The following is a 23,846-nucleotide window of genomic DNA, read 5'->3' as shown; positions in this document are numbered from 1 at the left end:
GATGGGAAAATGGAGGCATTTTTTTTCCCAAGGATTTTTACTCCCAGGTGAAGAGATTTTGGCTAATTTTATAAAAAGGTCAGTAGCACAGCTGGGCTTGAAATACAGAGGTCCTGACTCAAAGTTCTATATTTAATTTGCAGTGTTTTTTTTCCTTTTTGGCTTATATATAGTAAGTTTAGTCAAAGGCTGGGAAAATTCATATTATGCCTGGATCTTTAGCAAGACTGACAATTACTACAATTACATGTCTTTCAGAAGTACCTATGTTGGTTATTTGATGTGACTTAATTTGATCCATTGGTGTCTACAGGCCTACCCATAAAGATAAGGTATCTAACATTATAATTTTGATCACTTTAAGTGAAGAAATTTGGCATATCATATCCTTATAAGCAAAATGCTCTTATGTTATGAAGAAAGTAGAGATCTTTGGATTGTGATTTGGAGGATGATGAAAAGGTTCCTTGCTCCCTAATTTATCTCTCACTCCTATTTACCAAAATACCACCTTTAGTGGTTCAGACCATCTTATATAAAGTAGGAAAGCCCAGTTATACCATCATTTACCTTAGTAAGGATTGAGGATCAAGTTTTTTAAGTAGGATTCCTCCTGAGTACCATCTGGGGTCAGGGTACTAAGAGGATTCCAAATTTTGATGAAGGAAGGAAAGAGAATATGCAATGATGATTTTTGGAGACCTATTCTGGGAGTTTAGATGATGGTGGTGGGGATTTGTCCTATCAGATGCAATGTAACTAAACTGGACTCTCAGAGGGTAGGGAAGAGGGTGAGGGAAAGCTAAGCATGGGAAAGTGAAAGTGTATCTAAGACAAGATATTCATGATTTTTACTTATGGTATTGTTTGTGTACATATGTTTAAAGAACATTAAGTGTGTTGTCAAGAACCAAACAATTAATTTGAATCCATGTGATTCTTCATTTTTATGCTGACATTAAAAAAATGCTTTCTTATTATGGAAGTTTCCTAGGGGAAAATACGCTCTTTTTGTAAAGGAGGGCTTCTAATCTCTCTAACTTTGATTCTTTTTTAGTCAAATGGTGATAATATCAATCTAACTATTTCATTGGATTGGTGCAAAGATCGATTGGGATAATATGCATTAAAAACATGAAATGTAAAGTGCTCAACCAAATACAGGGTGTTAAAAATTATGTGCAGTACAGGTTGGAGATTAAGTGCTTGGATTCTGGAACAGACTACCTGAGTTTCAACCCTGGCTTTGTCTCTTTTTACCTGTTTGACATAGGACAACTTAAACTTTCTGTGTCTCAGTTTTCTAATCTGTAAAATAATAACCTACCTCATAATGTTAATGTGAAGATCAAAGGAGTTAAGATACGTAATGGGCTTAAAGCAGTGCCTTGCATAGATTAAATGCAACATTCGTATTAACTGTTGCATTGTTATGTATGTGTCAGTACAAAATTGAATACTGACATAAGTGCATGGGAGTGAACTACTTGGAAATGCTTCAAGAATATAGTTCTCTGTTTACCTAACAAATCATACTTAACTATGAGCTATTAGTGGAACTGTGTTGATTTAGCAGTTATGTGTGAACATCTTTCAGAAGCTTGCTTCTTTTGATATTTGAGTAAAGAAACTACTCTCATTAATGCTGACTTATTCAGGTAACTTTTATAGAGTATTGGTCTTGATCATCATGTTTATATCTTACATGAAAGGTTTTCAACCCTGACTAACATTAGAAGCAAATGGGTCCCCCAGTTGTATTGGAAAGTTTGGGGGTGGCACTCAGGCATTGGTATTTTTTTAAAAGCTCCCCAGGGGATTTTAATTTGTAGGTAGAGTTGAAAATCACTGGCCTAGAGCAATAGTAATTAAATATATATCCATATCATTTAGTTTCTGACATTGAAATATAATTTTTTCATACTTAAATAAATAAAATGACATGGCTATTTATGGATGTTTCTTTAAAGGCAGACCTATTGTTTCCATTAATTCTGTAGCTTATGGTTTTGTGTTATAAAGCAGAAATGAGAAATGAGAAGTTTATTTTTAAATTATCTGTGGATTTTTGTTTGTTTGTTTTTGGCATGATGAAGGCTGTATACATTTAAAAAATATATAGGATCACAGAATAGTAAAGGTGAGAGGGACCCTCAAAGCATCTAGTAGAAAGATTGCACACTTTGAAGCCAGTCCTGGCTTGCAGTGACTGATTCACTTACGAGCTATATGATCTTGGGCTACTTACTTAATCAATCTGAGCCACGACTTCACCTCTGTAGAATTGAGATGTATGTGTACTTTGTACGATGACAACTGCATTTCATGTGATACACACACACACACACACACACACGCACACACACATCTTGACTCCTGACTCCTGCCTGAGCCCCATACCGTCTGGTGCAGATATCTAGAGCAGGGACTGTGTGGGAGCCTCTGCAGGGCTGTCTGAGCTTGAAGGGCAAGTTGCTGAGAACTGCTTCCTCCCACTACTCAGGGATCCTTTCTCTGGCTCTTTTTGGATTATTTCATGGCTGGCTGTTTGGATCCCATGACTTTTCATGAGCATAACATTTAGTCTGTGGGGGTCAGTCACTGCTAAGTAGAGTGAAGCTGTTAATGAGACTAGAGATGAAGATGGCTTCTTGTTGCCACATGATGGAAGCTTTGGGTACTTCCTCTTTGAGCCCTAGACAATACATGTTTGGGACACAGATGACTGCTTTCTCTTTCCAGCTGTCTTCCTGTCCATTGCTTCTTTGTGTTGAGTAGAGACAGTAGGAAGCCACTATCTCTTAGTTTGGGGGAAGGAGAGAAAAAATTAGACTTCTTTGATTTTCTTTTGTATGATAGGGACAGTGGATTTTGTCTCCTTCCCAACCCTTGTCTTTCAGATCCTGTAGCATATGGCTATAAACATATTAGATCATCCAGCTCTCCTGTTGCACATTCTTTATGTCATAAGAAGGAGGTTCATGGGTTGTTTCTAATTAGTTATAAAGCATAATGCCTGAAGTCTTCATCTTAGCTATGGTGCATCAATGTCCTTCCCACGTATAGGCCTGGATTTAGGTCTATTCTCAATCTTACTTCTGAGAATTCTGCTTTTGTCACCATCTCTCTGGAATGATCTGAAGGTTTCATTGGAAATATTTATAAATTCAGCTACCATTTTCCTATTTTTCCCTCAGCTGGAATAGGCACCATCTTCTCATTAGTATTAGTGGTAAGTCTATTGATTTTTTTTAGCTGATGAGGATCTTGAAACATTACACTTGTGGGGTGGGTGTTCTAACATAAACTTTGTACTCCTCCACTAGATTTTGAGACTCTTGAGGGTAGGAACCCACTGAACATAGTCATACTATCATTTATTATGCACCTACTATGTACTAGTGACTTTGATTTAATTATTTCAATTAATTCCCATAAAAATAATGTACACATAAGGAATCATTTCAGATAGCTTAAGTAAACTGCCCAAGGTCGTCTAGTTCGTGAGTAAGAGTTGGATTTTGAACTCAGTTTGATCTTAAATCCTCTGTTCTAAATCATCTTTCCAAACTCCTTCTTAAAGAAAAGGATAGATACAGATAAGAGGAATGGGATTTTGGCCTGCTGAAGGTTGGATGGAACTGGTATGGAGTTGCATTCTTAAAGAAAAGGAGAGAAGATTTGCAGATCTTCAGAGCCCTTGCTTTTCCCACTACTCTACACTGACTTGCATCACTGGCATACATGGACATTTAGTAAACGGACCCTACAACCCTCAAGGCAGAAGTCACCCCTTCAGAAGGCTTTGGCCCACGTGCAGGTGTCTTCACTTTGTGCTTTTTATTCATGTCAGAGAGGCTCAGATTATGTGAAGATGTCTCAGAATCAGGCAAACTCTGAAGAAGATTGGAGTGAATCCGTGGTGATAGTCCATGGTGAGGAGTCAGGTCTGTATTGAAGTCAGCCTTGGCTTTCTGAAGATCAGGGGATACTCTGCAGTCAGCCTCTATGCTTACAGTTCAGACCACCAGAATGTGCCCACTGGATCTGGCAAGCAGTAGGAAGTATATAAATCTTTATGAAGTTGAAGCTTTGTTGAATGTGCCCAGAGAACATTTTCCATTTAATGTATTTGGAAACTATAAATATCATTCCTGCTGGGGAGTAAAAGTAATTGCTTCAGAAAAGAAAAAAGTCAGTTCTTTAAATGGCTTAACTCCTTTCACAAACATTTGCTTTTTTTAATGACTGGGAAATTCCTGGTACAGGAAAATACAATGTCCTTTGGTACAAATGAGTTCATTCTGGTCTTAACTGACCCTATGCACTCTAGTTCCTGCTTTCTGTTCCATATTTTGTCACCAGAGGTTATTGGAAGGATAATCCCTCTGTGGATTTTCACTGCTTTTAGGGCATGTTGCCAAAGAGAAAGTTATCTTGGCTCAGAAACTGCCAAACCAGTTCAGAAGGCTCAGATCCCAGGGGTACTGAGCCAGTGACTGATAATGACTTGATTTAGGTTGGCCATGGGTTGGGTTTTTAAAGCACACTTTTCATGTGTGCTAGGTTTGCTGTGTCTGCTTCACCCTCTTCAGATTTTTCAACAGACTCATTGCTTCTTGGGTCAGGAATGATTTTCCTTTCCTAGGCATGCTATTCTACTTTGATTCTATTCTTATGAACAGAAACATCTGTACCAGTTTGGGACCTCATGTTCATCTTTTTAACCCAGTATAAAGGAAAAACAGCTGTTGAAAGAAGTTGCCCTGTATCTCTTTCTTTGAACACTTGGAGGCTGATTTCTCCTAAAATTAATTTCTGAAATGGCTTGTCTAAAGTGAAGAATATATCTGAGCTCTTAGATTTGCTCAGTGAAGATGTTCTCCTAAATGGTAGTGTAGAATTGTTCTCAGTGGATGCTCTTGATTTAATTGAAGCTCAGTTTCCTCAAGCTTTAAAATAGCCATTTCCTACCAAGGAGGATGTTGAAACTATTAGGTAGGGAGATTTTTACATCTATCCTGGACATTTTTCATAGAGAGGTATACATGGAAGAGGTTCAAGTGAACCCTGACAACAATCTCTGTAGTCTCCTTTAAATTACATATCTTTAAGACAATATTTTTGAAGGATTAGGGATGGGAAATAAACTGATATTTATTAACTGCTTCTTAGGTAGCAGCATTGTGCTAGATGCTTTCTGCAGATTACCTTTTTAGATTTATCTAGGTTTGTGTGGTTAATTAGTGGCAGCCCACAAGATTACCAAACTACCATGCTGCTCTTACATCTTGAAGGGTCTGTGTCAGAGTCATTATAACCCCCCAAAATTCATCCATGGCTATAATAGATCAATGTTTTGATAAGCTTTTTTTTTTCCTGCTTGATTAGAAGTTGTTATTATTTAAAAAATTCACACCCTTGCCACTGAAAATTTGGTTCTTATTATAATTTGTTAATAAAATCTGTGTTTTAAATCTTTGAGTCACTTTCATGCCTCCCTAAGTCTGAGACTCCAAGATGAGGCTCTGTTGCCTAAATAAGTCTAGAATAATTCTTGCTCTGGGATTAAGAAACTCTGTCTCTAGCTGTCATGGAGAGGAGAGGATTATAAAATTCAGTCATGAGCTGCTTAGGTATTTTCCGAAGATCCCATTTCTTTCCCCAAACACTGTGGCCCCTCTTGGACACTCTAGAACCCTTGCTTGAAATCTCTTGAGGAAGTCAGGCTTGACCTGGGCATTACTCATATTATTTAGTACACCCCTCTCCACTGCCCCCAGTGTCTAGGTTTATTGTAGGCAGCCAATGAGTATTTTGTTGAACTTAATAGCTAGTACAAAAGCATTGGGGAAAATATGGCTAGGAAATGCTATCATATTTGAAATTGGGAAATTCTGGGTAATTGCTGAGTGCCTCATATTATTAGTTCCTGTGGGGAAAATACATGGCAGAATTCATGATGGGTTTATATTGTAAAATGAAAACTCTTATGAGATGAATCAGAAGCTACATATCTGCTTATGATACTCAGAATGGGAATGACACTGATTTGCTGATAATGTATTATTATTATTATTATTATTATTATTATTATTATTATTATTCTGTAGCCCCAGATGATACAGCAAACTCTCAAGAGGACATTGCAGTATTATGAACACCAATTTACTGGGTAAGTAAAAATTGATTTTGGCTATTATTGGGGACAAATTAAAGATAATTACTACATAGAGAACAGACCTGTGGTTGCCAAGTGGCAGGGGATAGGGTTGGGGGAGGGATGGAGTGGGAGGTTGGGGTTAGCAGATGTAAGCTATTATATATAGAATGGATAAACAACAAGGTCCTACTGTATAGCACAGGGAACTATAGTCAATATCCTATGATAAACTATAATGGAAAAGAATATATATAAAAAGAATGTAGATATGTATAACTGAATCACTTTGCTGTACAGCAGAAATTAACACAACATTGTAAATCAACTATACTCCAATTTTAAAAAAGGAGTTACTCAAACATAGCTGTTGAACATGTAGGCAACCAAGTCAACATTATTGCATAGTGATTATGATCTCAGTGTGAAGTGGGAGCTCATAGGAGCCCCATGGAGTGATTTCCTTTAGTTTATTTATGTTGAATCCTTTTAAGTAAAATCCCTTTTGCTAGTGCTTTCCTTTTTCTTCCTTCTTGTGCTCCCACCCTCTCATTCTCATCCACTGAATCTCATATTTTGCCTTAGTAATATTATAAGATTTATTGGTACCAACCAAGAGGCTTTAAATGGGATTTTAGGATCCTTCAGTAAAGTTTAATCAAATTCACTACAAGCTTAACACAGTTCAGTGAGAAGTATTTGTTTAGTTAGAGTCACATGCTACATATTTCCTTTATTTATTCCCCATTTCCTGAAATGGTTGTGGTATGATGTAAAATAAGAAGATTTGAGGTCAAAAGACAGGCATTCAAGACCTCACCAGGACATAGAACTTTAAAGTAACTTTATCCCTTTTAAAGGGTGATGATGATGGTAACAACTAAATCAAGGATTATATGTCATTATTAAATGAGGTAATTTTAATGAAAGTATTTTGTAAACAGGAAGCTCCAAATAAGTGTAAGGTATATCCTTGATTGGCTACGGCAGAAAGCAGTTGGCAAATACAAAAGCCTAAATTCACTTTCTGATGCAGTCTAGCTATTTAAATTAAATGTACAATGTACTACAGCTATTTATCTTTGTAGAAGTTTAAGAAATTCTGAGGAGTCAAGTTTCAAACCCTGGTACCTCTTGAAATGTTCTGGGGAATCATTTAACATTTATGGGTAATAGTCATTACCATGGAGATCAAGAACATATTTTTGGCTATTAGGATGTAGTGTGATTTTTTTTTTTTTTATAAAACAAAAGGGAAGAAAACTTAGTGGAAAAATAATCTCAGTACCGAGTAGAATGCCATATACTTTAAGTGCTTGATGATTATGTTAACTGTCATTTCAAAAGGAATTGCTCTGAAACTTTGTCATATCAATCCTCAAGAGTACAGTACTAGAAAAAACATATTATTTAAACTCATGAGATGGTTTTTAATTTGAGGCTATTTGTAGTTTTAAATGGTTTATTTTAAGGGAGATAAATAATGTCAAGTTAATCTCTTCCCACATACTCTAAAATAAAACTTAATCACTCTCATTGGACTTGCTGCTTTCAAATATGGTGTTTGGATTAAACTAGTCAATGTATTTAGAACAATTCCTGGTATGTGGTAAGCACCACATGCTTGTTTACTCATATTTATTATCATCATTATTTTTAAGATTTTAATGACAATACCAGTAATGAAATGCAAATTATTTCTGGAATTATGAATGCCCTCTCCGTTTTGAAATCAAATAATGACTGATGAAATAGTCTTATTTGTGAACTAAATTATGTCTTCATGGCAAGTCAGAGTGGGAATCTTATAAATATGATCAAAATAGATAACTAAACTGTATTACTATAATCAGCAGAAAATTATTTTTTCCATTAGTAGGATGGAGTTCTCTTTCATCTAAATAACTGCCTCAACTCTCCTCTCAATCTCTGTAGACATAGCCTGTGGTATTTCTTTGTTCATTGCCTAAATAGTCTTTCCCTAGTTCTGTTTATTGCAGACACAGTATTAAAAAAACAGACAGGGTATAGGACTTTCATATAAAGAGATGTCTTCATGTCCTACTGGTTCTAAGACCTAGTAGCATATTTTTGCTTGGGTGTCGGCTACCTTCTGAGGACTTGAAGTACCTTTGCTCACTGTCTTTTTCTGTGCTCATGCTGATGAAGATAAAAAGGGCCATGGTTTCCCTGTCCAGTGTCCTCTTTGCCTTTTGGAGTCCATCTTTCTGCTTTCAATTTCTTTTTTCAATACTGAAAAAGGAGAGCATCTATGATCACTAACACTTGGATTAAAATGTATTCACTCATATGTGTTGTTCCTCTTAAGAAAACACAATTTTATCTCTAACTGTGAAAAGGAATGTGTTTCTTACAGTTAAAGGGATTTCAGGCAATTGTGAGCAAGTGCTGGAAAGTTTATTTTACATGTTTCTGGGGAGGTGAGGGTGGGAAAGAGGTGCTTTTCCTAATCCCTGAAATTGACCTTTGCCTAAAGCTTGTCTTGAAGTAATTCAGCTTTTAGGTGTCTTGGGTTGGATGATGAATCAGAATGGGTAACAGAGAGTAGGAGCTAGCCTTTTTCTTTTTAATTTCCTAATTCAGTCTCCAACAGCTAACCTTCCCATCTTCCCTTTCCTCTGTTTTCATACTCTGCCTTTGGATCTGCATTATTTATCAGAGCTCCAGGATTGTATAGTCTTGCTCCTTAATTAATTTTTATACCGGTAGCCCATAGAAACTCTCTGAGGCTTTTTTTAGTCTCCAAGACCTAGCCTTGAATGAAGTGAGCAGCTGTTCAAAGGATCAGACAGATGGAGGATTGGGAGGGAGTAGCCGATGGATCCTCTTGTTAGGAAGTAAGATAGCCTCTCTGTACTTCAGCAACTTTATCTTTAAACATTTATTCTGTTCCTTAACTTATCCATTCACTTGTTCATTTATTTATTCATAGAGATCATTCAAGTTGGGAAAATAAGTGCTTAAATAATTTATTCATGCGGTATGATAAATCTTCATCTCTTCATCTCCACTGTCACCATGATCTCTCAGATAGAGATTCCTATCTAGTTTTCTGGCTTCTACTCCTGTAGTTTCTGATAATGTATGTCTGGGTGAGGCTCAAGAATTGGCATTTCTAAGGAGTTCCCAGATACCGCTGATTCTACTGGTCCAGGGATCATGCTTTGAAATCCCTGTTTAAAACCATATAATAACTTACTGTGATAGAATAAAATCTGAGCTATTCCTGTGATCTGGCCTCTGCTTACCTCTCTGATTTCATCCTATTCCACTCCCCACTTTTCACTCCACTCCAGGCACTCCAGCCTTCTGTTGGTTTCTCAACTATACCAAAGCTTGCTTAGCCTCAAGGCTTTTGCACATACTATTTCATATACCTGGAATGCTCTGTCCCCAGATGTTTGCATGGATTATTCTTTTATACAGTTAAGTCTTTGTTTAAATGTCATATCCTCAGGAAGGTATGACACCACCTAAAGTAATCCTCAATCCCCTACCTTAATTTCCAACCGCAGTGATTTTCTACTACATTAGTCTCTATTATCTCTCTTCATAGTACTTATCATTAGCTTATATTATCTTGTTTATTTTCTTATTTGGTTATTTATCTTATTTACTCTTATATTATTGTGTCTTTGTAAATGCTTGGTACATAGGAGGAACTAACAGTTTTTTGTGGGGAGGGAGGAGTGTGAATAAATGAATACATTGTACCCTAGAGGTATGTACACAGAGGTATGTATATAGTGGATAAAAGAGTAAATTATGCCTCGGAAAGGGGTGTAAAATGAGTAATCTCTAGGGTCCATTATAGTTCTAAAATCTACAGTTCTAGTATCCAAAATCCTTCTTTTTATTGCATAGTTTTCCATTTATGCTTAATGTTCTGCTACAGTGTGTCAGATTGACTTTGTGGTAAATTTTGATTGCTGTGTAAACTCTGCATATGCAGTCTTCTTCCCTCAATCTAAAATGAGAAAAGAGGGCCCTGACTGTTCATCTTTATGTTAGCCTTTCTTTAACTCAAGCTTCTAGGGAATGGGCTAGCGTTGGGGGCAGTGTGGGGTGGGAAGAATAGTGAGAAGCAAAAGTGGTAAGTAGGAGACAGGCAGTGTTTACCTTAGGAATCAAAAGGAACTCAGGATTGAGGAAAATCTGGTTTATGGTGACAATTTTTTTCTGATGACATTCTTGTCATTATCTTGTGCCCTTCTGTCTGTGCAGCTTTATTGTGTAGTATAGAGCAAGGGACTGCGAAAATATGCTTTGGAAGTAGACATACCAGATTTACTAGATTTAAAGTCAGGTTGTGCCTTTGAATGATCATGGGCAGATTACTTAACCTCCCTGAGTCTCAATTTTCTCATTTTTAAACATGGGAATAATAGCACAGTAGGGGTGATGTTTAAATGAAATATTAATGATAATAATGTGGTAAGTCATATAATCAGCTTGGTATACATAGGTAATCAGTATGTTTGTTGAATTATAATTACCACTATTGTATCTGACTCTTTTGCACCTTAATTTTTGTTGATTGTCTTTCCCTTTATCCTCTTGCTGTATCCTTTACCTGTCCTCCTTGAGCCTTTAAAACTCTGCAATCATTTGTTTAGCATCAGGAGTTAAATATGCCCAGTTCATGTTCTAGCTACAGCTTTCTTCTTACAGAGAATTTGGATTTTTTAAAATCTAAATTTCTTCCTCCAGAGTGCCTAATCTAACTGCTCTCACTCATGTTTATACTACACCACTCCTACTGGTCTTTAGCTCACAAAAATGGATTGCTATGGTAGGGAAGATAAAGCAGAGATTTCTTTAAAACTATGATTGGAAAATAACATGATCATCTTTCTGAGATGTAATTTTAATTCATTATATATTTTAAACATCAAAGTATAGAAAAATATGTATTCAGTATCATGCCATTCATTTTATACTTTTTGCCAGAATGAGCATCGTTGTGCTAATATCACAGGTAGGACTGCTGCCAACCTCATATTGGTCTGGGACACCATTTCCTATAGTCATCTAAAGGTATATTATTACTCCATTTATCACTCTGGGCTCTATGTTTGTTTTATACAGCCAACCTCTGTTCTCTTTTTATTTTGACAGTTGAATAAGGATTAAGCTAGAATAATTTCAATAGGACGTTAGAAGTGAAATTAGGAGTGGGTTAACCCTGCTTATTCTGGGAAACAAGCTTCAATGATATTACTTATGTTGTCATGGTCAGATTTAGTGGCTGTAAATGATTTTATCTAAAAAATGATGTAGCTTTTTTTGGATATATTTACATATAATATCTATCTTACTGAATAAAAACAAGTTAGATAAAATCTAATATCTATTGATTGCTCTCTGTTTTTGAGGTAATATACTGGGTACTTCATATCTGTTATTTTATTTAATACTAACAATCTATTTCATAGGATCACTGTAGCACTGTTTTCCAAGTACTTTCAGGGAGTATAAAGTCCACTCTAGACCAATTCAAATCTTCAATCTCATATCCAATCTTATTCTCTGTCCCTCTCTGCCTGGGTTAGACCTTGGCCTGAGGAACTTGGAATGCAATGTAGAGGTGATATCATGTATTATTGACTCCTCTGCTTTAGGCCAATCCTTTCTGGTTCCTTTCTCTTCTGATGTGTTATATCAGGCATGAATAAAATGAGAAATAGTAGAAGCCTCATTTACTTCACTGGTGGTTGTAATAATCCTCTCTTGGCTGTGATGCCCTCAGCAAGGTGCATGTACAGGCTCTGCCTTTACTGCTTCAGATGCCTCAGCTCCTGGCTCTGTGGATTTCACTCCACAGTCTTGCTAGTGTAATCCCTGCTCCTGGCTGCAGCCTCTAGGTCGGGAAAGCAATAGGATGGGACACCCCCAGCTCACCTTTCTTTAGTGATATCTCCATATCACTAAATATGAATTTTCCCAGTGGAAACCCATAGTTTTTGCCTTGCCAAATGGTAGGACTGTAGGCCAGTTCCAATTTGGCTCTATTTATTTTCCCTGTTAATAACACTCCCTGGAATCTTCTTCCATTCAGTCAGGTATAGAGGGATGATCAGGAATTCCACCACCTCAGCAGATATTCACTGAGGAATGAGATACCTAAACCTCAGTCTCTATCAGAGTAGATCCCTCTTTCACCAACTGGTCCTCTGTAGGGAATATTCCCTTTCTCTCTTTTACTTGTGTTTGTGTGTGTGTGGATGGGGGGAGAGAACAACAGTACTCTCCTCCTAGGCCAATAGCTCATTCTTCTGATTATTTTCTTTCATATTTTTCCTATTCCTTGGCTTATGTATGCTGGTGGTGATGTGACAGTGGCAGTGACTATTTAGTCACTTCTTAAGTTCTGAAGGTGATGTCTGGTCTTCTTGGCTACTCTTTTGAAACATGGGAGCGTTTGACCCCTATTTTCTGCAGCTTTGGTGCCTTAGCTCTAATTCAGAGGAAACTGGAAAAGTTTCAGTCAACACAGGCATTTTATCAACACAGGCATTTTATCTTTAAGTCCTTGTAAGAACTCTAGGAGGTATCTCCATTTCATGAGGGAGGAAAGTTAGACTAACAGAGATTAGATTACTTGCCCAAAGTCTCACAGATAGAAAAAGGTAAGACCATGATTCAAATTCTGTCAGACACCAATTGCTTTATTTGCTTATTTGTTATCCATGCTAATTTCTTGACTGTAATAGAAGTTAAGATGTGTTTACTTTCAACACAGTTAGTGCCAACGCACCAAATTAGCACTGTTAATTATTCTTTTTCTAGGTAAATTCATTATAGAAACAAATTACCAGTAGTTATGAAGCACTCAAATAAAGAAACATTAGCTATACAAACTGATGTATTTTCTGGTTCTCATCATTTATTTTTTTCACACATTGCTTTCTTGTTAATGATTGCTTCCAGTTCCAGGTCCACATTGCTTATTCTGATGTTAGTGATGGGTTATGCCAGAAATTATGTCTTAAAGCTTCAGTTGTTTGAAAATGTCATTATGCTAAGAGCATAAACACATGCTTTTGTGTATGTATATGAGTGCATTTGCAGAGTCTTTTAAAAATTTCTCCATATACTAATTTTGTTTTCTTCTTAGTTATAGGGATGTAGAAAAGAATTTCTACAATATTTCTAACAGATGCTCCTATGCAGACCATTCCAACAAAGAAGACATTGAAGATGTCTCAGGAATTCTTCAGTGTACTGCTAATGTACTCGGTATAGTAACTATATATTTATAAGGTTGAGAGAGAATGAGTAAGGGGAAGGGGGAAAAGTAAAAAAGAGTAAATGTTTCATTTTCTATGAAAGAGAGATTTGGAGACTATGGTGAATTGAGACCAAGACCTTGTCTTCAAGTGACTTAGTTTCAATACTTCTGATGATATTTAAATGGAAATTACATGCATGCCATTTACTTGGAGACTGGAAAACATTACATTCCAGGCAAACTTTTCTAAATATTCATATCTGAGTATTATTAGCCTCCTGTAATCCATATTTCTCTGGCTCTTATTGTCAGTTAAAATTAGGGATCTTCCTCTTTTCTCAAAGTCCATGCTTTATTATTATTATTATTATTATTATTATTATTATTATCATCATTATTATTTATTCTACCATTTCTGGAATGCCTGGTTGGGGCTGGAGGGTGGCTCACATGTACTCAGAGTGGACTCTACAACTCAAAGGCAGTGAGGTAGGTCATCTATGGAAGTCTCTGCGCCCTGTTTATAGGGGGGCATCTACCTTGAAAATACTAGTATTTCTGACAAAGGGCTGTTTTTAGATATTCCCAACATGGTAAGGGATACTGTTATAAACTGCACTGAATCATGCAGCTATAAAGTACCATAAATGAGATGTCCTATCTTATGATCTGAAGTTCTTGGTGTGTGAGAGGTACATTGTATTATACACAAAGTCGATACCATAGCAGGAATATTTTTGCTCTAATGTCTTACATAGTTTTTTGGGAAAGATACCTCTTTCAATTTTTTTGGAATCTTCTTTTTGCCTTAGAACTCAGACAGAAATCCATGGAGTTCTGGGGAGTGGTGGGGGGGACAAGCAAATCTTAGTGACTGACTCCATACAAAACTCAGAATCACCTCTCTCAGAATCAGATTTTGGAGACTAGGAAAAACTTGTTTCCCTTTCTTTCCCTTTAGGGTAAGTACTTTCCCTGGAGACATCTGAGTCCCTCCTACAAACAGATTCCAGGTGACCTCAATGCATGAGTTTACCAGATTTTTCTAAACATATCTGACTCCCAGAGGCAGACCTGGCTTTAACACTCAAGCTGGGACTCCAGCTAGACATTGACTACATTTTCTTCCTAGGTAACTTTTGTAAGCATAAAATATTATAATAAGAACATGGACCTTTTGTGAGGGGAGGCATATAGATGTAAGTGGTTTGTCCAAGAAAATAATGGGCAGTGAAAAGATGTACTTACCTCAATCTCAGTACAACTCCATGGACGTCATACTACACAAGTCAACATTATTATTGGAGAAGATAAGGGGTGAGAGTAAAGGTGGGGTGGGGTTGGGCATTACCCAAGAACTGTTTATAGTTTTCTGATTTTGTATTTCTCAGGACTCTCTCATAAGTGATATCTATTTCTTTTGACACATTGTGATTTTTGAAAGGGTGAGGTGAGATGATGTTCCACTAAGAGGGATGTATCAGGATCTTGGCCAAGGGATTTTTAATATATTGAAAAACTTCTCTTTAATTACTAATTTTCTAAATGATTCCCTGCCCTTCCTTTCCTTTCCTTTCCTTATGCTGCCTACTTTGAGAATCGCTGAGTTAGAGGGAGTAAGAGGTGTACAAGATGATGAATATATAAGAAGTACTAAAGACTTTTTCTGAACTGTGACTTGGAAATAAGTGTACACAATTCCTACAAGAAACTCTAGGTCAGACAATTTGATATAGTAAACACCAGGTGATACTGTTGGCCCAGCATAGCTTAGTTGATAGATTAAGTTAGTGAGTGAAAAGAACAGCAGGCAGTATGCTACCTGATGGTATTAGGGAAAGAGTAGTTTTTAAATAAGTACTTATAATTTAGAAGAGGACTGTATAACAGGGTTTAGATTTCCATAAATATTAAATTTTTCTGGAAAACAGACATTAGGTCTAATATTTTTCCCTGTAAGTAATGATGGGTTGTTCTCAAAATGTAAAAAGCACAATCTTGTAAATGACTGCCTCCTGTTCACAAGACGCTGGCATGTATCCAACAGGTGATTATGTGCCTAAGACGTAGCTGTTCTCTTAACTTATGTCCTATCATAATTCTTGAAATATAGACTGAGGACAAAGATGACAGCTTTACTAGTCATATTCAATGTAAGCTTTATTTTTATTTTTAACAAGTCACGGAAGTATGATTAATCTTGGTTTGCTTAGCTCTCACCTTTTACAAAGAATTACATTTAAAGTCTTCTGTGCAATCATTTATGCAAATGCAAAAATTGATTAACTCACTGAAAAGAAAAACACCATAAAGAAAGAGGACCTGTTCTGAGTTGGGGAGTTTAGCATGGAGAAATAGAGTTTCAACGAGTTTAAGAAAAATGTTGATGCCTGGAAGCCCTCTCTGTGGATGCCAGAGGGCAGTTTTCCAACTCTATGATTTATATTTACCAGCTTTGGGTGGTGTGGTTAGAATACTAGTGGATTGGATTTGAGGGATACATATTTCTCTCACCTTCTTAACATATTACAAGGTTATAGTAAAGACTAGAATTGTGTTTGTTCACTCATCTGAATGTTATTTATATTTCACCTATCATCAAAAAACATTTAAAGCCATAGGTCAGAAAATATGATCAGAGTAACAAATTTTTCTCCTTTCAAAATGACCATCTCTATCTACTTAGTATAAACTCTAGGTAGTTTGATCATTTACCGGCTCTTCAGGTTGAAGTTTAAGTGGTTGGCATGGAATAAAAAGAGAAACCTGAAGAGAAGGAGAAAGCTTGTTGCAGAAGACCAGTCATGCTTCTGTCATGCATTTGTTCCATTGCCTCTTCCCTAGGACTCCCTGGAAACATGCACATTACAGAGTGGTTTATGCCCTCTGTAGTAATGGTAAAGTACTATTTCTAGACATCAACATTTTTGTCATTGATTTTCTTTTGTTGGCTTAGAAACCAGTTGTTATATTGTCTCATTATTTACAAATTAGGGATATTAAGTGCAGACTATTCCTTATTTTGGTGCTCTGGCATTCACTGTGATAATGCAGTACAGTACTCTAAGGAGGTTTTTAAACTCTGGAAAAAAGAATATACAAAGAGAGATAGTTGTGAACAATGCCCTCCCTACTGGAGGCTTTTAGTGTTAAACGTACTGCTTTATTTAGTACATCTTTTGCATACCAAAATGATCTTCTAATTTTAGTTGTTTGAAAAATGTAAGCCTTTTCCAGGCATAATCTGCAAAGCTCACTTTTAGCTCCAATTAAGTAAAAAAATGTGTTTATAGTCTTATGAGGTACAGCATTGAGTATTTTCTTGGAAATTGTAACAGTTGATTGGTACAATGAAGCATCTATGCTAAAGCATTAAAGGGTGTATACTGTGTTTTCTGCTGAAGTGTTGCCACCTGATCCTGTATCTTGGATTTAGGTAATGTTGGGGAAAGGAAGACAGAATTGAATAGGGAGACTTAAGGGAGAAGGATGATATATTGCTTAGCTCCCTTTGCGTAATACAATTTAAAATAAATGAGGATTATGAGGATTTCAGTTTTAACAGGTTTTGATACTGTTAAAGGGGTTGTGGGTGTTTCATCAAGAGCCATAAGATATAGATGGTGTAGGATAAAGTCATTCCACAGTAGGACAGAAATCATATAGAAATGAGAGATCTAAGGTAATTCCTCTACTGATGAATTATAGCAAACAGAGGTTTACTATTTTAATAAGCGTCAGTTATTTACTAAGTATTAACAAAGCATAGTTTTACACTGCCTTGGCTAAAGTGCATTTTCTCTCAAAATAATTGGTGAAGGACATGAATTGTGAAAGAATATTCATTAAAGTTTTTTTCTGTTTTAAAGGTCTTCTGTTAAAGTGGGGCTTTATTGTCTCCAAAAAGTCAGCATGTAAAGTCAGTGTCAGAGTAATGTTTTCATGAGATTATTTGTTGGGAAAATGCTAGTGAGGAGAATGGAGTGGATGAACTTTGGTGCATATACCTCACAATAATTTTGTGGTAGACGCTGAAATACTGTGAAACCTGAGCTCCCTATAAAGTGCCACTGATTCCAGAATCATTAGCTGGTATGGAACTTTCTGTTGCCACTTGTTTTTATATAAGCAATAGTTTATTGCTTACATGTTGACTTGTATGTACTTTTCTGGTTTTATTGTGATTTTGAATGTGCACTTGACAACGTTTTAATTGGCCATAAAACTGTGAAGAGTTAGTTAGCCTTATTTTAGGGTTAAGATTACATGACGGTTTCCTTAGGATAACTCTAAAACGTGTAATTGTTTAGTGAATTAGAATATATTTAACATATTTAGAATATTGGAGAACTAGTTGGTGCAAAAATCACTTATCATTTTTATAGATGAATTAATATTGATAGCAATAAATAAATTCTGCCAATATAGTTCTTTTTTGGGGGGACAAATGGTGTTTTATTTATTTTTTTATTGAAGTATAGTTGAGTTACAATGTTGTGTTCATTACTGCTGTGCAGCAAAGTGATTCAGTTATACATATACATATATTCTTTTTTTAATATTCTTTTCCATTATGGTTTTTTTTTTTAAACATCTTTATTGGAGTATAATTGCTTTACAATGGTGTGTTAGTTTCTGCTTTATAACAAAGTGAATCAGTGATACATATGTTCCCATATCTCTTCCCTCTTGCGTCTCCCTCCCTCCCACCATCCCTATCCCACCCCTCTAGGTGGTCACAAAGCACAGAGCTGATTTCCCTGTGCTATGTGATTGCTTCCCACTAGCTATCTATTTTACGTTTCGTAGTGTATATTTGTCCATGACACTCTCTCACTTTGTCACATCTTACCCTTCCCCCTCCCCATATCCTCAAGTCCATCTCTAGCAGGTCTGTGTCTTTATTCCCATCTTGCCACTAGGTTTTTCATGACCTTTTTTTTTTCCCCCTTGGATTCCATATATATGTGTTAGCATACTGTATTTGTTTTTCACTTTCTGACTTACTTCACTCTGTATGACAGACTCTAACTCCATCCTCCTCACTACAAATAACTCCATTTCACTTCTTTTTAAGGCTGAGTAATATTCCATTGTATATATGTGCCACATCTTCTTTATCCATTCATCCAATGATGGACACTTAGGTTGCTTCCATGTCCTGGCTATTGTAAATAGAACTGCAATGAACATTTTGGTACATGACTCTTTTTGAATTATGGTTTTCTCAGGGTATATGCCCAGTAGTGGGATTACTGGATCATATGGTAGTTCTATTTTTAGTTTTTTAAGGAAGCTCCATACTATTCTCCATAGTGGCTGTATCAATTTACATTCCCACCAACAGTGGAAGAGTGTTCCCTTTTCTCCACACCCTCTCCAGCATTTATTGTTTCTAGATTTTTTGATGATGGCCATTCTGACCAGTGTGAGATGATATCTCATTGTAGTTTTGATTTGCATTTCTCTAATGATTAAGGATGTTGAGCATTCTTTCATGTGTCTGTTGGCAATCTGTATATCTTCTTTGGAGAAATGTTTATTTAGGTCTTCTACCCATTTTTGGATTGGGTTTTTTGTTTTTTTGTTATTGAGCTGCATGAGCTGCTTGTAAATTTTGGAGATTAATCATTTTTCAGGGGCTTCATTTGCAAATATTTTCTCCCATTCTGAGGGTTGTCATTTTGTCTTGTTTATGGTTTCCTTTGCTGTGTAAAAGCTTTGTAGTTTCATTAGGTCCCATTTGTTTATTTTTGTTTTTATTTCCATTTCTCTAGGAGCTGGGTCAAAGAGGATCTTGCTGTGATTTATGTCATAGAGTGTTCTGCCTATGTTTTCCTCTAAGAGTTTGATAGTGTCTGGCCTTACATTTAGGTCTTTAATCCATTTTGAGTTTATTTTTGTGTATGGTGTTAGGGAGTGTTCTAATTTCATACTTTTACATGTACCTGTCCAGTTTTCCCAGCACCACTTATTGAAGAGGCTGTCTTTTCTCCACTGTATATGCTTGCCTCCTTTATCAAAGATAAGGTGACCATATGTACATGGGTTTATCTCTGGGCTTTCTATCTTGTTCCATTGATCTATGTTTCTGTTTTTGTGCCAGTACCATACTGTCTTGATTACTGTAGCTTTGTAGTATAGTCTGAAGTCAGGGAGCCTGATTCCTCTGCTTCATTTTTCGTTCTCAAGATTGCTTTGGCTTTTCAGGGTCTTTTGTGTTTCCATACAAATTGTGAAATCTTTTGTTCTAGTTCTGTGAAAAATGCCAGTGGTAGTTTGATAGGGATTGCATTGAATCTGTAGATTGCTTTGGGTAGTACAGTCATTTTCACAGTGTTGATTCTTCCAATCCAAGAACATGGTATATCTCTCCATCTACTTGTATCATCTTTAATTTCTTTCATCAGTGTCTTATAATTTTCTGCATACAGGTCTTTTGTCTACTTAGGTAGGTTTATTCCTAGATATTTTATTCTTTTTGTTGCAATGGTAAATAGGAGTGTTTTCTTAATTTCACTTTCAGATTTTTCATCATTAGTGTATAGAAATGCAAGAGATTTCTGTGCATTAATTTTGTATCCTGCTACTTTACCAAATTCATTGATTAGTTCTAGTAGTTTTCTGGTAGCATCTTTAGGATTCTCTGTGTATCGTATAATGTCATCTGCAAACAGTGACAGCTTTACTTCTTCTTTTCTGATTTGGATTCCTTTTATTTCTTTTTCTCCTCTGATTGCTGTGGCTAAAACTTCCAAAATTATGTTGAATAATAGTGGTGAGAATGGGCAACCTTGTCTTGTTCCTGATCTTAATGGAAATGGTTTCAGTTTTTCACAATTGAGGATGATGTTGGCTGTGGGTTTGTCATATATGGCCTTTATTATGTTGAGGAAAGTTCCCTCTATGACTACTTTCTGCAGGGCTTTTATCATAAATCGGTTTTGAATTTTGTTGAAAGCTTTCTCTGCATCTATTGAGATGATCATATGGTTTTTCTCCTTCAATTTGTTAATATGGTGTATCACATTGATTGATTTGCGTATATTGAAGAATCCTTGTATTTCTGGAATAAACCCCACTTGATCATGGTGTATGATCCTTTTAATGTGCTGTTGGATTCTGTTTGCTAGTATTTTGTTGAGGATTTTTGCATCTATGTTCATCAGTGATATTGGCCTGTAGTTTTCTTTCTTTGTGACATCTTTGTCTGGTTTTGGTATCAGGGTGATGGTGGCCTCGTAGAATGAGTTGGGGAGTGTTCCTCCCTCTGCAATATTTTGGAAGAGTTTGAGAAGGATAGGTGTTAGCTCTTCTCTAAATGTTTGATAGAATTCACCTGTGAAGCCATCTGGTCCTGAGCTTTTGTTTATTGGAAGATTTTTAATCACTGTTTCAATTTCAGTGCTTGTGATTGGTGTATTCATATTTTCTATTTCTTCCTGGTTCAGTCTCGGCAGTTTGTGCATTTCTAAGAATGTGTCCATTTCTTCCAGGTTGTCCATTTTATTGGCATAGAGTTGCTTGTAGTAATCTCTCATGATCCTTTGTATTTCTGCAGTGTCAGTTGTTACTTCTCCTTTTTCATTTCTAATTCTATTGATTATGGTCTTCTCCCTTTTTTTCTTGATAAGTCTGGCTAATGGTTTATTGATTTTGTTTATCTTCTCAAAGAACCAGCTTTTAGTTTTATTGATCTTTCCTATCGTTTCCTTCATTTCTTTTTCATTTATTTCTGATCTTATCTTTATGATTTCTTTCCTTCTGCTAACTTTGGGGGTTTTTTTGTTCTTCTTTCTCTAATTGCTTTATGTGCAAGGCTAGGTTGTTTATTCGAGGTGTTTCCTGTTTCTTGAGGTAGGCTTGTATTGCTATAAACTTCCCTCTTAGAACTGCTTTTGCTGCATCCCATTGGTTTTGGGTCGTCGTGTCTCCATTGTCATTTGTTTCTAGGTATTTTTTTATTTCCCCTTTGATTTCTTCAGTGATCACTTTGTTATTAAGTAGTGTATTGTGTAGCCTCCATGTGTTTGTAGTTTTTACAGATCTTTTCCTGTAATTGATATCTAGTCTCATAGCGTTGTTGTCGGAAAAGATACTTGATACGATTTCAATTTTCTTAAATTTACCAAGGCTTGATTTGTGACCCAAGATATGATTTATCCTGGAGAATGTTCCATGAGCACTTGAGAAAAATGTGTATTCTGTTGTTTTTGGATTGAATGTCCTATAAATATCGATTAAGTCCATCTTGTTTAATGTATCATTTAAAGCTTGTGTTTCCTTATTTATTTTCATTTTGGATGATCTGTCCATTGGTGAAAGTGGGGTATTAAAGTCCCCTACTATGAATGTGTTACTGTCGATTTCCCCTTTTATGGCTGTTAGTATTTGCCTTATGTATTGAGGTGCTCCTATGTTGGGTGCATAAATATTTACAATTGTTATACCTTCCTCTTGGATCGATCCCTTGATCATTATATAGTGTCCTTCTTTGTCTCTTGTAATAGTCTTTATTTTAAAGTCTATTTTGTCTGATATAAGAATTGCTACTCTAGTGTTTTTTCATTTCCATTTGCATGGAATATCTTTTTCCATCCCCTCACTTTCAGTCTGTATGTGTCCCTAGGTCTGAAGTGGGTCTCTTGTAGACAGCATATATACGGGTCTTGTTTTGGTATCCATTCAGCCAGTCTGTGTCTTGTGGTGGGAGTATTTAATCCATTTACATTTAAGGTAATTATTGATATGTATGTTTCTATTCCCATTTTCTTAAATATTTTGGGTTTGTTATTGTAGATGTTTTCCTTCTCCTGAGTTTCTTGCCTAGAGAAGTTCCTTTAGCATTTGTTGTAGAGCTGGTTTGGTGGTGCTGAACTCTCTCAGCTTTTGCTTGTCTGTCAAGGTGTTTATTTCTCCATCAAATCTGAATGAGATCCTTGCTGGGTAGAGTAATCTTGGTTGTAGGTTTTTCTCCCTCATCACTTTAAATAGGTCCTGCCACTCCCTTCTGGCTTGCAGAGTTTCTGCTGAAAGATCAGCTGTTAACCTTATGGGGATTCTCTTGTGTGTTATTTGTTTTTTTTCCCTTGCTGCTTTTAATATGTTTTCTTTGTATTTAATTTTTGATAGTTTGATTAATATGTGTCTTGGCGTGTTTCTCCTTGGATTTATCCTGTATGGGACTCTGTTCTTCCAGGACTTGATTAACTATTTCCTTTGCCATATTAGGGAAGTTTTCAACTATAATCTCTTCAAATATTTTCTCAGTCCCTTTCTTTTTCTCTTCTTCTGGGACCCCTATAATTCGAATGTTGGTGCATTTAATGTTGTCCCAGAGGTCTCTGAGACTGTCCTCAGTTCTTTTCATTCTTTTTTCTTTATTCTGCTCTGCAGTAGTTATTTCCACTATTTTATCTTCCAGGTCACTTATCCGTTCTTCTGCCTCAGTTATTCTGCTATTGATCCCGTCTAGAGTATTTTTACTTTTATTTATTGTGTTTTTCATTGTTGCTTGGTTCCTCTTTTTAGTTCTTCTAGGTCCTTGTTAAATGTTTCTTGCACTTTGTGTATTCTCTTTCCAAGATTTTGTATCATCTTTACTATCATTATTCTGAATTCTTTTTCAGGTAGACTGCCTATGTCCTCTTCATTTGTTAGGTCTGGTGTGTTTTTACCTTGCTCCTTCATTTGCTGTGTGTTTTTCTATCTTCTCATTTTGCTTATCTTACTGTGTTTGGGGTCTCCTTTTCACAGGTTGCAGGTTCGTAATTCCTGTTGTTTTTGGTATCTGTCCCCAGTGGCCAAGGTTGGTTCAGTGGGTTGTGTAGACTTCCTAGTGGAGGGGACTAGTACCTGTGTTCTGGTGGATGAGGCTGGATCTTATCTTTCTGGTGGGCAGGTCCACATCTGGTGGTGTGTTTTGGGGTGTCTGTGGCCTTATTATGATTTTAAGCAGCCTCTCTGCTAATGGATGGGGCTGTGTTCCTGTCCTGCTAGTTGTTTGACATAGGGTGTCCAGCACTATAGTTTGTTGGTCGTTGAGTGAAGCTGGGTCTTGGTGTTGAGATAGAGATCTCTGGGAGATTTTCATCGTTTGGTATTACATGTAGCTGGGAGGTCTCTTGTGGACCAGTGTCCTGAAGTTGGCTCTCCCACCTCAGAGGCACAGCCCTGATGCCTGTCTGGAGCACCAAGAGTCTTTCATCCACATGGCTCAGAATAAAATGGAGAAAAAATAGAAAGAGGATAAAATAAAATAAAGTAAGATAAAATAAAATAAAGTTATTAAAATAAAAAATAATTATTGAGAAAAAAATGTTTAAAGTAAAAAAAAAAACAAAAACGGACGGACAGAACCCTAGGACAAATGGTGAAAGCAAAGTTATATAGACAAAATCTCACACAGAAGAATACACATACACACTCACAAAA

The 23,846-nt window shown here is 36.3% G+C and overlaps 1 protein-coding gene across 1 annotated transcript in view; it reads left to right on the top strand.

Annotated features, from left to right (window-relative positions):
• Positions 1-23,846, top strand: part of GUCY1A2 (guanylate cyclase 1 soluble subunit alpha 2) — a 415,463-nt gene that overhangs the window by 28,669 nt on the left and 362,948 nt on the right. The window contains exons 2-3 of the mRNA XM_036861930.1: positions 6,114-6,175; positions 13,299-13,420. Coding sequence (XP_036717825.1) covers positions 6,114-6,175; positions 13,299-13,420 — 184 coding nt within the window. The remainder of the gene's footprint in view (positions 1-6,113; positions 6,176-13,298; positions 13,421-23,846) is intronic.

This window comes from Balaenoptera musculus, chromosome 8 (genome assembly GCF_009873245.2).
Source record: "Balaenoptera musculus isolate JJ_BM4_2016_0621 chromosome 8, mBalMus1.pri.v3, whole genome shotgun sequence".
In the NCBI taxonomy this organism is placed as follows: Eukaryota; Metazoa; Chordata; class Mammalia; order Artiodactyla; family Balaenopteridae; genus Balaenoptera; species Balaenoptera musculus.
Note: the sequence above shows the minus strand (reverse complement) of the source record. Positions and strands in the feature narration are given on the sequence as shown.